General features: G+C 42.3%; 1 protein-coding gene across 1 annotated transcript in view; it reads left to right on the top strand.

The window, feature by feature from the left end:
- RORB (RAR related orphan receptor B) overlaps positions 1-8,043 on the top strand; it is a 193,442-nt gene extending 185,399 nt beyond the window's left edge. The window contains exon 10 of the mRNA XM_047831533.1: positions 7,092-8,043. Within this exon, the coding sequence (XP_047687489.1) occupies positions 7,092-7,247 (156 nt within the window). The 3' untranslated portion in view covers positions 7,248-8,043. The remainder of the gene's footprint in view (positions 1-7,091) is intronic.
- The last annotated feature ends 8,136 nt before the right edge of the window (positions 8,044-16,179 follow it).

The raw sequence follows: 16,179 nt of genomic DNA, 5'->3' as shown, positions 1-16,179 counted from the left end.
TCTCTCTTCCACTCTTTTTAAGCCTTTGCTGCCAGGGAAGGTGTTCCACCACAACCCTTCAATCCATAAGGTAGTCGTCTAAGTTTGCACCATGTTAATGAAAACACAGGAGAGAGCTCAGGTAAACTGTGGAAAGAGATTGTCCTGAACAAGAACAATGTTTGCACCATGTGGTGACAAATCTGTTTCCTTGAGGTTCATTTTCTCAGATCTGGAAGGCTCTAGCCTTCCCAGAGAGAACTGTGAGGGGTTGAGCTGGGAGAGGTACAAGCCAACAGATACACTAACGTCTTAAATCCTGAGGCCCTTTCTAGCATAACAGCAGCAAAACTGTACTGTCAACATAGAGAGGGAAGCCTCTCTTTCTGCTGTAACAGAACCAAGATAGTAAATAAAACCTTACAAGATGGAAGGCTTAGACAGCTCTATTTCACATGTTAACAAATTGAAATTTTACCTGAAAGGAGTCATTCCTGGTCACTCTCACATTAATGGTGTGCTTCTGATTTAGATTTAGAAAGAAAAAAAAAAAAAAAAACAACCATGTTGATTCACAGAGTCTATGGAGCAAATCCTGAGAGATGGATGAGAACCGCACAGCATCATTTACATTGACCTTCGTTGTTTTCTCAATGAGGTCAAAACAGACTATGTCCTGACTAATAATGGAATGTTGCTATCTAAAGTCTGCTTTCTTCTTGGAAGACACTAGGTGTTATACTAGAATTCTTAATAGGTGGCTTTAGGGATTTGGGGTCACTTTAATCTTAAAGAGCAGTCTGTCCAGCAAGTACTTGGGAGCCCCTACCTAAATGATGAGCCTCCTCATTCCTCTTTCTATTTGGCTAGGGCTTTTTTCACACTTGAAAATTCCTGTGCTTTCTGGGGCGCCTGGGTGGCTCACTCGATTAAGCATCCAACTCTTGATTTCAGCTCAAGTCATGATCTCATGGTTCGTGGGATTGAGCCCCATGTTGGGCTCTGCACTGAGAGTGCGGAGCCTGCTTGGGATTCTCTCTCCCTCCCTGTCTCTGCCCCTCCCCTGCTTGTGCAGTTGCTCCGTGCATGCTCTTTCTTTCTCTCTCTCTCAGAATAAATAGACGTTAAAAAAATTCTCATGGGGGCACCTGGGTGGCTCAGTCGGTTGAGCGTCCGACTTCGGCTCAGGTCACGATCTCACGGACTGTGAGTTCGAGCCCCACATCAGGCTCTGTGCTGATGGCTCAGAGCCTAGAGCCTGCTTCCGATTCTTTGTCTCCCTCTCTCTCTGCCACTCCCCCGTTCATGCTCTGTCTCTGTCTCAAAAATAAATAAAAATATTAAGAAAAAATTTTTTTAAAAAATCCCATGCTTTTTAAAGTATAACACATGCTGAAAAGCTCTTAAATGATAAGTAGATAGCGCAGTGAATGATCACAAAGGTAACATACCCACATAACCACTTCCCTGGGTGAAACCGGGCACCCCAGAAGGCCTACTTAGGCTTCTCCGGCTTCCTCACAATGGTATTTATGCTTTAAAATAACCCATGCATAGGCAAAACTATAGAAAGAAATTCAGCACGTCGCTCAAGATTTCAAATTCTGAATCCATACTCAAGAAATACAGCTTTCTTCTGGGGTAGTTTTCCACCTCAGCATATGTTTATTAGGAGCATGTGCTCTGTGCCAGATGCAAGGGAGAAAGTGGTGATGACACATGGTGGTGTTCCTGAGCGGTTCCCCTGCAGAATTCCTGTGAAGGATCAGATTATTTTGGTCCATTTTAGCTGTCCAGAGTTTGCTGGCGTGCGCCACATGTCTAACACCCAGACATCCCAGAGGTTCTCCATTAGACTAACGGTCCGTAAATGAAAAGAGAGGTCTTGATGCAACTTCCCACACGTCAAGTTGGAAGTTGGTGCATTCATTAGAAGTCTGTAATAACAAGTAATAGGAACCAACTCACACTAGCTTAAGCAAAAAGAAAAAAATAAAACAACGGAGAGAGATCTCGTGGAACCTAAGGATGAAAACTCGGCCACCATTCAGGGTGGCCCTGGAACAAGGAATCGGAAAGCCTTCCTTCTTCTCCCCCGCCCTGAATACCAGCTGAGTCTGCTTCCCTGGTCCGCGTGGTGAAATACAGCTAGCTCTCAGCTTCTTCACTTACTGGAAGTTTCCGCTACATTTAGAAAGTAAGCTGCTGGCTCTCGGTCCAATTCCAGATTTCGACTGCAGATGAATCAATGTCCACTGCCACTTTAGTTGGCCAGCTCCACATGGATGCCAAGGATGGGGTGAGGAGGGGCAGGGAAGGCTTATGACCTGATGAATATTTCAAATCCGATATTCCAATTCTAATCCACGTGTCTAGGTCTAGCTAAACATAAAGAAATAAGGAAATAGCAAAATAAAAAATATAGAAAAGCGAGTGAGCAAGTGAAATGGATATAGTTAGCCTCACTTGATGTGCCCTGTGTTTATCAGTGATTTTGAAGTTTCTTCCACTTTGGTCAAACCATCGTTGGCTTCCTGCTTCAGGTTGGAGGGCATCGCAATGGCCGGGAAGCCCGTATGAACAAAATCACTAGTTTTACCCTCTGCATGTTCCATTTTCCATATCGAATGTACTAGTTATAAAATTGTGGATTTTCTCATAAAACCACTCCCTAGAAAGAAGCATAGGATTATTGGCCCTTCTCCAACAGCTGCTTTTTCTTCTGGTCAACCCCTGTAGGTATAAGCTAAAGCTTCCTTATAGGAAATGCTTGGTCATAAGAGAAAGAGGAGGGTGAAAATGCCTTTTTCTAGACCCTCTGTCTACTCCTGCTATGGGGATTATTTAAACATGAAGACATTTCATGATGATTTGAAATTGACTACCCCCTCCATCTCCAAATGCTTCTGGATCACCTCCCCAGCTGTTTAAAAAGTTGTTGAGCCATTAACTGCTGCGGAGGCTGCTCTAAACTCCCTTTGAAATGGGGGTCCCCCAGCTGCGGTACATAATATTAATGAGCAAGTAAGTGACTGCCTGCTGCTTCCTCCACCAGGCCCTTCTGGGCTCTGACAAGTGCTGCTGCTGTGTCCACATGGCCTCCTGGCCCTTCCCGCCTCCGGAGTGATGGATGCCCCTGTCTGTCAGAACTTCTATTTCCACAGCTGACTGGAGGCTTCTAAAACAGCCTCTTCCAAGAGCATGCAGGTTAGGGTGCTCTTTGCTCAAGCAGCCCCATTGCCCTTAAGAAAAAGTTATCCTCACCATCTCGGCCCATTATACAGATGAGCAGCAGGGATAAGATCCAAATCCCATAAAAGAGGGAAGAGCTAGGACCCGAACCAGACGTTTCTTAAACCCCAGTTTGGAGCAGGAAGGAAGCAAGAGTCCATATTCATTTTCCAAAGCCGAACTCATGGCTAAATATTACCAGTGCAAATGAGCAACTACAGAAGGGTCATCCTCTTATGCATCTAATTTCTCATATCTCCCCTTCACTAAAGGAAAAAAAAAAGTTTTAAGAATTATATAGGATGCTACAGAGGGTTACTGGAGGGATTGTGGGAGGGGGGATGGGCTCAATGGGTCTGGGGCATTAAGGAATCTACTCCTGAAATCATTGTTGCACTATGTGCTAACTAACTTGGATGTAAATTTAAAAAAATAATTAAATTTTAAAAAAGAATTCTATAGGCTTCTACTTTATACATCACAGTTTATTAGATCAGCAAGTTACTTTAATTGCTCCAAAAAAATGATCATCCATATGATGTTGCTTTTTCATTTCAACAAAAGTAAATGGCTGATTTCCCCATACATTAATACGTGACTCCATTTTCGGTGCTCAGTTAAGGGTTACGTTGGGTTCTTGCCCCCTGATCGAGCATAGCCTTGACTGTTCCTCTCTTTGAAGGAAACATTATGTGGAAACGGAAGCATAACACCTAACACGTATATGGCCACCATGTCCCAGGCACCGCTATAGACAGTTTGGATTGACCCAGGTAACCCTGACAACAATCCTCTGAGGTAGGGACCGTCTGATGGATAAGGAAGCTGAGAAGTTAACTGACTTGCCCAAGATCACACAGCTGTAAATAGCAGGTCCGCGATTCAAACCCAACAGTTGGGCTTTCTAACCCATAGCTTTTGTTTTTGTTTTTGTTTTTATCACTAGGCTAATCTTCTCTATGTTGTATTTGTGTGTCATAGGGAACTCAGGGAATCCCATTACCTGTCCCCCCAGCAAACTAATAGAGCTAAGCAAATGGAACCTCCCTTCTCTGGGAATGATGATTCTGTCTCTGCCTCCTGAGAAGGAGCTGACTTTCCATTTGGCTCCCAGGACTGTTTCAAATTCGATACAGAATTTACTTTTCAATTTTGAAAATTAGTTGTAAATTTATATGATTTGAACCTCTGTAATAGTTTTTTTTTTAAGTTTATTTATTTTGAGAGAGACAGAGACAGTGCAAGTGGGGGAGGGGCAAAGAGGGAGGGAGAGAGAGAATCCCAAGCAGGTCCCGTGCTGCCAGCAGAGCCCCACACGGGGCTCAAACTCACGAAACTGTGAGATCATGACCCGAGCCAAAACCAAGAGTCAGATGCTTAACCGACTGAGTCCCCCAGAAGCCCCTATAATAGTGTCTTTTAATGTCCATTCCATGGACCGAGTCCATCAGTATCCCAGGAGATGTTTGTTTCAAACGTGGAGTCTCAGCTCCACCCAGACTTACTGAAATAGAGTCCCTAGGGGTAGATCCCAGGAATCTGCATTTTTAGGAAGCACCCCAGTGATTCTTATGCAGAGTAAAGGTTGGCAGTCATTATAGAATCACATCTGGAAGTTTCAGGAGCTCTGCATAGCATCAGTTCAACTGCAGATGATTATAGAAAGCTTTCAAAACCTCCCTGCATTCAATAGCTATTTCAGGGAGACCGTCATGTATAAGAAGTGTTCCAAATTGTAGTCTCCGTCTGTGTGAACCAGTTGGTTGAGAGAGCTTGGATGATTTCCCAAGGGACCTTAGCTATGTGGACACTGGGATAATCTTTACCTGTGAAAATACGGAAAAGACACCATTTTCTACCCTGGAACCAAAGTGATTCTTCGATCGTGTGATTCTTATCATCTTTCTTGCTTGCCCGAAACCCTTCCGAAGCATCTTAACATAGACTTGCGGATTCTGGTCACGTCCATCTCTCCCCCTTTTCCCTTAGACCTGCTCACCCATACTGCTCAATTCTTCCAGTGCGCTAAGCACGACGCCATCTTTATGCCTGGCCCTGCGGCATATCATGGACGCCAACATCTGTTTGGCTCTTGCTTTTACTTCAGAGCTCAGCTTAAATGGCACTTTCTCGGGGAGGCCTTCCCTGGCCTGACAGAAGAAGTCAGAATGTCCTTTTACCTACCACTTCTAGATCATTCCTGCATGGCACCCACCGCAGGTTTTCAGTCTGCTTTCGAGTGTGTGGTAACGTTACTCACATCTGTCTTCACAAGGTGGTTGTAAGCAGAGAACCGTACTGTCTTAAGCATTTTGGCAGCTAGCAGAGTGCCTGCTATGAGTTTAAGTAACTCATAATGTTGGAAAGAAAGTCTGGATTCTCAGTCTAAAACTTAACATCCATTCCATAAACAAAGATTTCACATTTCTTCTTGCTACCCCTATCGTTAAATAGCCCTGGAAATGGAAAGTCCGCACCCCAAATTTCTTTATGTGTTCTAGATCCCTTTAAGAATATGTCAACAGCTCTAATCCTTATGGTATTTTGAATTGCTCATAGTGTGGTTACATAGTCATGAGTTGTTAAAAGGAAAGTTAATGAATGTGGAAATTTCTGATTTTGAAGAGCCACAAAGTAACTAATTATCTATTTGCTCTTTTACTCCAAAGGCTGAAAATTGCTTCTTATTACCGAATAGGGGAGGGGGCACAATGAGCCTAACTGATGACTAGATGGGGTTTATTTCATTTTATTTTTATCGTCACTTTCAAGTGTTCCTATGGTCAGCTATATAAACTATCAGGCTTATCTTTTCTGACAGTGTTCTCTATATGAGAACACATCTGATTCCAACAGTAATTTGATCACAATGATACTTGGTTTTAAGCTAATTTTGACATGAAATGATGAATTCTACATGTTCCTAAATTATAAATATGTGAAAAGCTAGAGCTGTTCATCTTCTAAGAACGTTATAGCATTTTGCAAACCGTGGACATTTTAAAATGTCTTCTGGGTATTTGAACTCAAAAAAAATAAAATAAAATCACGTCCTGCATGATACATATGCAATAAAACCTACCAATGGTAAGTGGATATTCCCCCACGAGTTTTTTAAATGCCTCAAGGAAGCAAGTGCCAGTGACCTCTGAAATTCTCTCTTGATTAAATATAGGCTTCATTCTATGCATTACAGTGGGAAAGAACTAGAAAGATTCAGGCAGGCTAGTCCTGACAGTTATGGATCACGCCTCGTACAGTTTAGGTCCTACCTTTCCTAACAACGTCGCCTTCCAAAACCGAGAATCTCGTGTTCATATCATAAAAATCTTTGGGAAATAATAGATAATATTAGCTCCCAATTGCGTTTCACACCTATAGTGTTCTTACCACTTTTATATGAATTACCTCAGTGCACACAACAATATGAGTAGGCCCATTTTACAAATAAGAAAGCTGAGACCGAGTATTTCACAGCCAAACAGCCATTTAGCTATTTTGGAACCAGGATTCTGACTCAGTCAGCCTGGCTGCAAAGCACCCACTCGTATCGATTAAACTCGACTACCTCCCATACACATTTTATTTAAGAGCAGTGACTCAGGAAGCTTGGCCCCGCTGGCTTGCCTTCTCTATTCTCCCGAGGGGGGTAGGAGGTGCGTTTTGTTTCGTTTTGTTGGGAAGGAGAAGCTGGAAGTGAGCCTTCTTTCTTTGTGAACGTCTTTTCCCAAAACCATTTTCCTTCATCCCAGGCCAGGAAGGACCCTGATTCAGAAGCCAGAGCACTAATGAGCTTCCCCTTTTGTTTCTCCCCACCTCCCTACTCCCCGTCCCCCGCCCCCCCAACAACAACACCCGACCCTGGTCTCCCGACTCCGCAGTTAATAGCCAAGATACCAACCATCACGGCGGTCTGCAACTTGCACGGGGAGAAGCTGCAGGTATTTAAACAATCACATCCAGACATAGTGAATACACTCTTTCCTCCATTGTACAAGGAGCTCTTTAATCCTGACTGTGCCACCGTCTGCAAATGAAGGCAACGAGAGAACTGTCTCCTAGTCGTGGAATGCGTCACCATTAAGACAAAAGCAATGTGTTCATGAAGACTTAAGAAAAATGTCACTACTGCAACATTAGGAATGTCCTGCACTTAATAGAATTATTTTTCACCGCTACAGTTTGAAGAATGTAAATACGCACCTGAGTGGGGCTCTTTTATTTGTTTGTTTTTGAAATGACCATAAATATACAAATATAGGACACTGGGTGTTATCTTTTTTTTTTTTTTAATTTTATTTTATTCGGGTATGTTTTGGGAGACAACTGTTTATAGAATTTTATTGTAGATACGTACAAGAACAGAGCGGTACTTTACATGATTACTTTTCCTGTTAATTGTTCAAATATAATTTAAGAAAATTCCACTTAATAGGCTTACCTATTTCTATGTTTTTAGATAGCTGATGCATGTGTAAATTTGTAGCTGTCTTGGAAAGCACTGTGCATGTATGTAATAAGCATATAATATCTGAGAATATTATATATGACTATTACTTACACATGCACATGCACTGTGACCTAAAATCCCATACATACTAACAAAGGAGGTTCAGTCAGGCTCTCTTATATTATTTACCTTCTGTGTTATATGTTACCTTTATGTTAGACAATCAGGATTTTGTTTTCCCAGCCAGAATCTTCAACTATCGTCGATGGCAGGATGGTACCAATTCAGAGATAACGTCTACAAAGGAATAAATATAATGCACGGCCTCTGTATAAGAACTCTGTTTCTATCAATGACATCAAAGCCTTGTCAGGATGGTAAATATCGGCGGGTGGGGGGGTGGGGGGAATATTTGGAGCCATTTTCCTGTTTTAAGAATTCGGCCACAGATAACGTTGTGGAGTCCAGGACTTTTTTGACCAATCACTATTTCCTATTTTTCACCAGGACACATAAAACACTTTTTTTTTTTCCTTTGGATTTCAGGTGGGTAAAAAAACTGATTTTGGTGCTCACTGTGTTGTCACCAGAGAAATGCAGTCTGTAGGTTTGACCACCAGCAATTTTTTTCTAATAAAATTAGAGTCACAGAGGAAACCAGAACCCAGGGCCCCGATGCCATTTCATGTAGACATTTTTTCTCTAACCTGTTGTGTCTGGGTTTGATATTTTTTGTTTTTTGAGGGTTTTTTTTTGTTTTGGGGGGCTTTTTTTGGCAACGAAGAGGTAGAAAGAGCTTGGTTCTTTATATTCACTCTCTTTGCTACATTTGTTAGAAAAAGCAGCAATAAAAGGGGAGGCAGGATGTGATATGTCCTTCTAGCGCGGGGGGGGGGGGTCCTCTAATTTCTCTCAACTCCAAAGTGCTGTACTATAAACACAGAGCAAGAACTTGACAGATAACGAAAACACATCGGAGTTATTCCGTAGAACTAATACACCCCAAAGCCCAAACTATTTCCTATGCAGTTTGCAATTAGATCATCCGTCTGGCCTGGGATTCTTTCTTTTAGCAACTTGTCAAAAACACAGAATACAAGAGGGGATATGAGGCTTGGAGTATTAAGACTTCCTAGTATAAGTCTCACCTCTCCACCTGCTCCCCAAGCAAACTGAATACCAGAAAAGCATAAATCCCAAGCAGCTTGTTCTGCCTGTGCTCCCGAGGCCCTATGCCTTTGGTCTTTGCCGATCCAAAATTAAGAGTTTTTAAAAAGGAAGCCGGAGCAGAGCCTCATGTAACTCAGTGACATTCACGCTCTCCTGTGAGTAAAGCCCAGCAGCCAGCTCCCGAGGACCCGCCCTTTTCTCGTCAAACACACACACGCACACCTGCTCGGTAAAGTTTCCATCGGTGGAAACCTTGATTTCCTTTTAGTCTCTGACGCTCTCCTGAAGTTACGTGGTCTTGAGAGCTGTCTCCGCAAGGCCACAAAACCCCTCGTTGATGATCAGACAGTAGTGCTAGTCTTTTCTCTAGAAAACAGAGCCTTTTCCCACCGCATGATTGATGAATGCTAAACCAATGGGGAAAAACAAAAAGGCTTTAAAATAATGACTCTCTTTCTCAACTACTGTTATATTCAATTAATTTAACTACATTGAACCAAATTACCTTCGGTGTCTAAGAAGACAGCTGCAGACTGCTTATTATGTGGCTGTAGAGACTCAGTTCTTTTTGGTGTAAATGTCACTCCTGCTAGCTCTTTGTATAAAGAATTAATTCCAAGAGTCATATTTCCTTCTAATGGAAAGATTACTTTACTGATTGCTAGGAAAACAGGGTAATGGAAGGCGCTCAATTAAACCAAGCCGTTTCCAAATGCAATGTATGTTTTATGATTGGCTTGTGATAGGCAATGCTCAACGTGTCTGCTTGGTGTTTCCCTTTGAGCTTTGAACTTATGTCAAACTTTGTTTTCATTGTTCTGTTGGCCTAGTGTTTTCCATCGTCCGCCTGTAATTCCCGCTCAGTTGCAAAGGGAATCGTTTGTTTCCTCCAATTTACCTTAGAGGGTTTAAATTGGTTCTGTTGATGAAGTGGCTGAGAATTTTTTCCTCCCTGCCCCATGGGTGATGTAGGAAAAGGATTGCTCCCCACATTTGCCTCAGGAGGTACTCGATTTGAATGTGTTTGTCGTTTCTACTAGTGCAAGCATTTCACTGGGACCGCATGAACCTTTTGAAGCTAGGGGACAGGAAACAGCTAGCGACCGAACCAGAACAAAACAGTGGAAACGAGTACACGCTCAGCCCACTTCGGTTGAGAAAAGAGATTGCCATCTTCGCCACAGTTGCCAAATCTGTCCGTTAAAAGACCACCAGTCACATTTTCAGTGGTAACGACAAACGCCTTGAAAAGCTGCCTTTTTGAACATCTCCTGTGACTACATCTCGAGGCGTTTTGAAATTTTGCTAAGATCGCCTTTCCTTACCACATGCAATCTCTGTCCCTTCCCTACGAAGACTCACAAATGTTCACCACACCTTCATGGTAAAACGGGCACTGGAAGAAAGAACCCGTGACCTGTACGTTTCACTTCTTGCTTCGTAAATGACAATCACTGCTTGGCACAGATATTGCACTGTAACCACTCAGGGATGTTTCATTAAAAAAAAAGAAAAAGAAAAAAAAAAGGAGGGGGAAAAAAAAAAACAGGAAAATGACAACAAAACGTAAATGGCACAAATTAAATACGCCAGGGAGAGAACCTCTCTGACAAGGCTTTCAGAACAGTAGGCAGTAACTTTGTGTTGTTAACTGTTTGGACTTGTTGAAAAGTTGCACGTGAATAAGGACAACTTAGTCTCATTTTCTGAAATCTGCTAAGAGCCAAATAATCCAGCTACCCTATTAATAGGAATATGTCTCTCCCAAGCAGCCCCAAGCTTCCTGTACAAGTCCTGAGCAAGGAAAATAAGAAATCTGAGTGGCATTACCTGAATCTGACAAGGGAGGTAAAGCTGTGTGAATTCAAATTCCACTGTGATTCTGGAGGGAATGCAGGAGAAGAAGGGATTCCAGATTTGGTTTAATATGCCACACAAACTCCTACTGTCCGTGACTTGGGTCATCTTTGTGTCCCTTATTCTGTGGCTCTTTTTTCCCCAGAGACTGAAAGCTGAGAGTAGAGGTGTCCCTTACAAGCATACCCTTTCTGGATTTCCCTTGTTGAAATACTGGTCTTCAGGACTCTGGAATAAAGGACCACAGTGTAGGCATAAACGGAGAATGTGGTGGTCTCTTGGGTAATTCAACTTCTTGGACACAATCTGTGACACCCTAAATCACAGTCAACTCTGGACATGAATAAGAGATTCCGGGGAGACACCCATACATTTCCTATCGTAGCTGCCTTGTTCGACACATAACTTCACAGCAGTCAAGCTAAATTGTAGAAAACCACGCACATGGCTAGTCAACTCACGCTCACTCTCTACAGTCCCAAGCGTACCAGGCTTGAATGCAAAAGCGATTCTTCCGTCCCAAGGACAACCTAAAACTTAACCAGCTTTTGTCAAAAACATCAGTCAGATGCAAATGATATCAGTTCTGTTCCATGTTCTTTTTTTCCATTTATTATAGAAGCAAGGAAAAATTCCACTGCATTGGAAATTAGAAGAAATAACTTTTCCCTGACTCTCTTTTTCCATACACTTTCGCTTCCAATGAAGTTACTGCAATTGGCAGTGAATTCAGGCAAGGATGCCTGTGCCCTGACAGAGCCACCGTTCAATAGAACAGCAATAACTTGAAAGTATGCATCTGTAGTGAAACTTTGCACAAAGCCCCCTGTATAAAGAAGACAAAAAAGCCCACCATCTGCTTTAGACGAAGTAGTATTTAATTTTCTGTTTCCAGCTGTTAATAAAAGCAGCAACCTGATATGGGAAACCACATGGGCCTTTAGACAAGAGTTGACCACCTATTTTTGGAGGGGCAGGCAGGGGCCAGGTCTCAGGACCAGAGGCACGTGTTCCCTTAAAGCAAGGGTTAAAAATCCAAGAGCCTAAAAGGGCCAGGGAGCCGATGCAAATGAGCGCAAGCGGTCCAATGGCCAGCTGGCAAGGAAATGCCCCATCTGAAAGGGGACATCCGATAGTCAGCTAAAGCACAAGTGTGGCTAAAGCTTCTGAATCTTATAACATCTGTCTAGTTGTAAGTGATGTCAGTTGATTCAGAGCTTAATGCAGACCAGACAAATACATCTCTGTGCAGAAAAAGGTTCACAGTTTGCAACCTCTGGTTTAGCACAAAATTGAATCCAAGGGCCTGTTTCCTGGCAGCAAGTCTGGCCAGACAGGACTCAGAATGAATTAGAGTCGGGGGTGGGGGGGGTGGGAGGGAGCAGAACTCTTGCCCACTGATACTCAATTTGGTTTCCATATTTGACTATCACTACCGGAGGACATAGTAAGAGTTCCATTGAAAACACAGCAGTCTAAAAATGAAGACAATTCATTTAACGATGGCATATAAAGGACATTTCTATTTGCCTTGCCCAAACTCTTAGCTTTGCAGAGCCAGGTGGTTAGATTTCTTGCCACTTTTTTCTGAACGTCAAATGCACGACTTTTACGTTTTTGAGTCTCGGTGTGTCTCTTTAAATGTGTGGCTTCACTATCTGTGACAAGTTTCATTTTTCCCTTAGTCGTATCTGCAGAATTTATCCTATAGTCGTGATAACGTAGTCCCCTCCGTGTTCTGAAGTGCGGGACCTCAGATTCCTATGCAACAGATGGAGGTCATCTGTCTGTGCACTTTTTGCCTAAGCTGCTGAGATCCCTTCGAAGTGAATTGGCCATAGTAATCTTTGCCTCCTGCATGACTGTAAGCACGACCTCCAGTGGGTCAGAAGAAGCAGCTCAGTGATTGTTCTCATGGCCAAAACTAAAGCACAAGGTTACCAGAATTGAAAAAGCCCCCAGTTGAGGGAGGCACGGGGTGTCTACACCCCAGCTGGGCAGCGCGATCCCTGTATGAAACCGTACTCTTCTGGCGGTAGCTGACGGAGGACATCTGCGTGCCTCTGTCGTGACACACGTTAGGTATGTCTGAAAAGCTACAGACCCCACACCCAAGCACAGTCCTGTCTCCTCCACCCGAGGAACCACACACACAAGAATGAAAACCACACCCACAGAAAACTGAGTATGTATTGTAGAAATGTAGAGGAAAAATAAAAATATTTTTTCAAATGTAATTACTTTTAATATATGCTTGTGGAAGGTCTAATACAATGTATGCTGTCTCTGTAATTTTTGCTGTAAATAACTGGAGACAGTGAATACACTGATTTTTCTATGTCTCTGTTTAAGCTTAAGACTTTGTAACAATTTTTTTAGAGGGGGAAAACCAACAAAGAGCAAATATGTACTTGCTTCCTTTCTGCGTGTTATGTACTTCTCAGAAACTGGTTGTAAACAGGTTAAGCATCTTGACGGGCCATTGGTGTCATGTGTACACTTCTTTTTGTAATACAGCTGAGAAAGGGACAGGGCTGTCGATTAGATGTGCTCCAAAGAATTTGTACTGAAGATTGGCCTCTAAGACCTGCAAACGCTATCTGAACTAGACGACGTGAAAAAGGAAAGTTAAAAAGAAAACAAAAGCAAAAGCAAAACAAAACAAAACAAAAAACACATCGCCTGAATAAGTCATCCTTCCTTGTAGCAAATGGCTTTGTCCAAATCCTTTCTGCATGGACTAGCTTAAGGAACACAAACTCTGCTTTCTGATGAACAAAATATTTTTATACACGTTTATTTCGTATTAGTAGCCTGAGGTCAGATCACTCATTTGCTGAAGCCATAACTGACCTTCACCAAATAAATGTTGTAAAGAACCTGGGGGAGGGTTGGGGGAGAGCCCAAGAGGGAGGAAGATCGAAGGTGATATGAGCTCTAACAACACAGGCAGGAGCAAGTCCGATGAACCTGATGCTTTTCCTGCATCCCAAATAGGACTTTAAAAGGCTAGTATTTTATGATGATCAATTTATAATAAAAAAAAAAGATATTTAGATTTAAATGAGACTTTCCAGTATTTTTTAAATCCCTGACAATGCTTCCCTGCTTTTAGGATTGAGAGAAATGATTTTCATATGCTTCCAACATTCAGAAATTTAATTTTTATGTTAGCTCCAACCTGCACGTCTAAAGTGAAGAACGACTCCAAGTCCCCCAGCGGTTGGGGAACCGGGGACTGTCGGGGGCTCGGCTGTACCTACCGACCAGGATCGCACCTTGAGGGGCGGCCGTGAGGTGCACCTGACATCTCTTGTTAGCATGCACACCGTTGCTGGCAATGCACAAGAGTTGCATTGCCAAACATACATAAAAATAAAAGCATTCACTCTAAAAAGCATATTAATTGTACCTTTTTAAAAAGAATAATGCCTCCCATAGTCACCATTGATTTTTCTGGAGCTTAATTACACTATTACCGTATATTACTATTATTATTGGCCTATAGAGGCAAAAGGCAAACCACAAATAAACCCAGTGACATATAGTTTTAAAATCTACAATTTTCTGATCTCTCTCTCCTTGTTTAATATATAAGCCCTAATTTCTGTGTACGTGAGTAAAACTGCAGCCTGAGTCATTTAGGAAGTAAGCATTGAGTTGTTGTTTTGGGTTTTTTTTATTATAAATATACTAGAATAAAACAGCACTCCCTAACAATTAAAAAAAAAAGAGTTTTATATTACTTTAGAATGTAATAGGTTTTTGTCCTTATTTTATGTCCTGTAAATTATTAGTTGAATACTGTTAGCATTCCCTGATAATGCACACATGATTTCTGAATGTTTTCTGTAAATGACAATCAATGTTTATGAAGTTCCCTCCTTTAATGCTGAACAAAATTAAAAGAAGAAAAAGATGAAAATCTTGCCTAGTCGTTTTCTTTCCCCTGACAGGGAACAAGGAGGGAATGAAAAAGATAAATTTGGCTTTCAAAACATTATCCCATGGGCCCTCACCTACAGAGTTGCCCCTTTTCCAAGAAATCATGGGTAATTTCTTTCTGGCAATTCTTCTGCCCTCATGGACCTGGCCTGAGTTAGAAGTGCTCATTGAGAGAAGACCCACACTTCACTGTAAGTTACAATTAAAATAAAAGCAGCAGCAGGGCACCTGGGTGGCCCAGTCGGTTGAGCGTCCAACTCTTGATTTTGGTTTGGGTCATGATCCCAAGGTCATGGAATTGAGCCCATGCTGAGCATGGAGACTGCTTAAGGTTCTCTCTCTCTCCCCCCCACCTCTGTCCCTGCCCCCTGCTCATTCTCTCTCCCCCCCTGCTCTCTCTCAAAAATAAAAATAAATAAATAAATAATGAAATTTAAAGAAATAAGAACAGCAGCTCTCAAAGACGGTGGCCGTCCTTTTCTAGAATTTTCATGAAAGAAAGCCCCAACTAGCAAAGCCATAGCAACGCCTCTGCAAACACTTTGTTGGAACCTCTTGCCGCAGGTTTACAATAAATGTGACAATCCCTATGTCTGATGAAAGCTTTCAGATAATAACTAATGATGAAGTCTCTCGGTCTGATTTTTTCTAACAAAGCAAGACCACGCTGCTCCATCACCAAATTCAATGCTCCGACATATGAACACCCTGAGTTTTATGCGGAGATGTGGTAGAAAGTAATTGAGGATAATCACAGACTCTCAGAGATGCTGAAAAAGGCAATTCTGAGAGAGGCTGGTGATTGTTCAGGTGCTTGGAGTTTGTTGCATGTTGGCGTCGCTAGAGCTGAAATGCTCCAAGAATAATAGCTTAAAGCAAGATTTAACAGATTTTAAAACTGAAGGCACTGACCCACACAACAAGATGAGCCTTAGAGAGCCTTCGGTAACGTTCCTCCCAACTTCAGTCTTTGGAAACAGTGGAAATCCTTGCAGAATGTTTCAAGCAACATCTCTTTTCCAGACCTCCAGATTGCATGGGGCCCTGATCAGAGGACACAAAAACAGAACCTCCCCGATCTTTCTGTTAGAGCACCATGTCTGTCCCATGGTTTCTGATCAGGTCTTCAAATGACTGGTCAGACACAGCACATATATTATCTCCACCTATCCCAGGCTCATGCCAATTGGCACCAACAATTGATCAAAAAACTCTTTACTGTAAAATCTTTTTTTTTTTTCCAGAAACCTAGATCGAGGGAGCAGTGAAACACAAAATGAAACTTCACCCTTTTCAACTCCGGTTGGACCACACAGGATGACAGTTTCTAACCTTTGATAGCATTATCAAAAATTATGAAGTAAGCCATTTTTTGTGCACACAGCTTTGTTCCATCCATAGATTCTCTTCTCTATTTAAGAGTAAGAACTGGCGACATGTCCCCAGCGTCACACCACACTAGTGTGCATGAGACATTTGGGAGATCAAAGCAGTGGCCAGGGTTTGTCACCATACTCTACATGGCAGCAGATGCCTGACCCAATCAG

Source organism: Prionailurus viverrinus, chromosome D4 (assembly GCF_022837055.1).
Source record: "Prionailurus viverrinus isolate Anna chromosome D4, UM_Priviv_1.0, whole genome shotgun sequence".
Taxonomy (NCBI): Eukaryota; Metazoa; Chordata; class Mammalia; order Carnivora; family Felidae; genus Prionailurus; species Prionailurus viverrinus.
The sequence above is the reverse complement of the archived record's forward strand: the minus strand, read 5'-3'. Positions and strand labels throughout refer to the sequence as shown.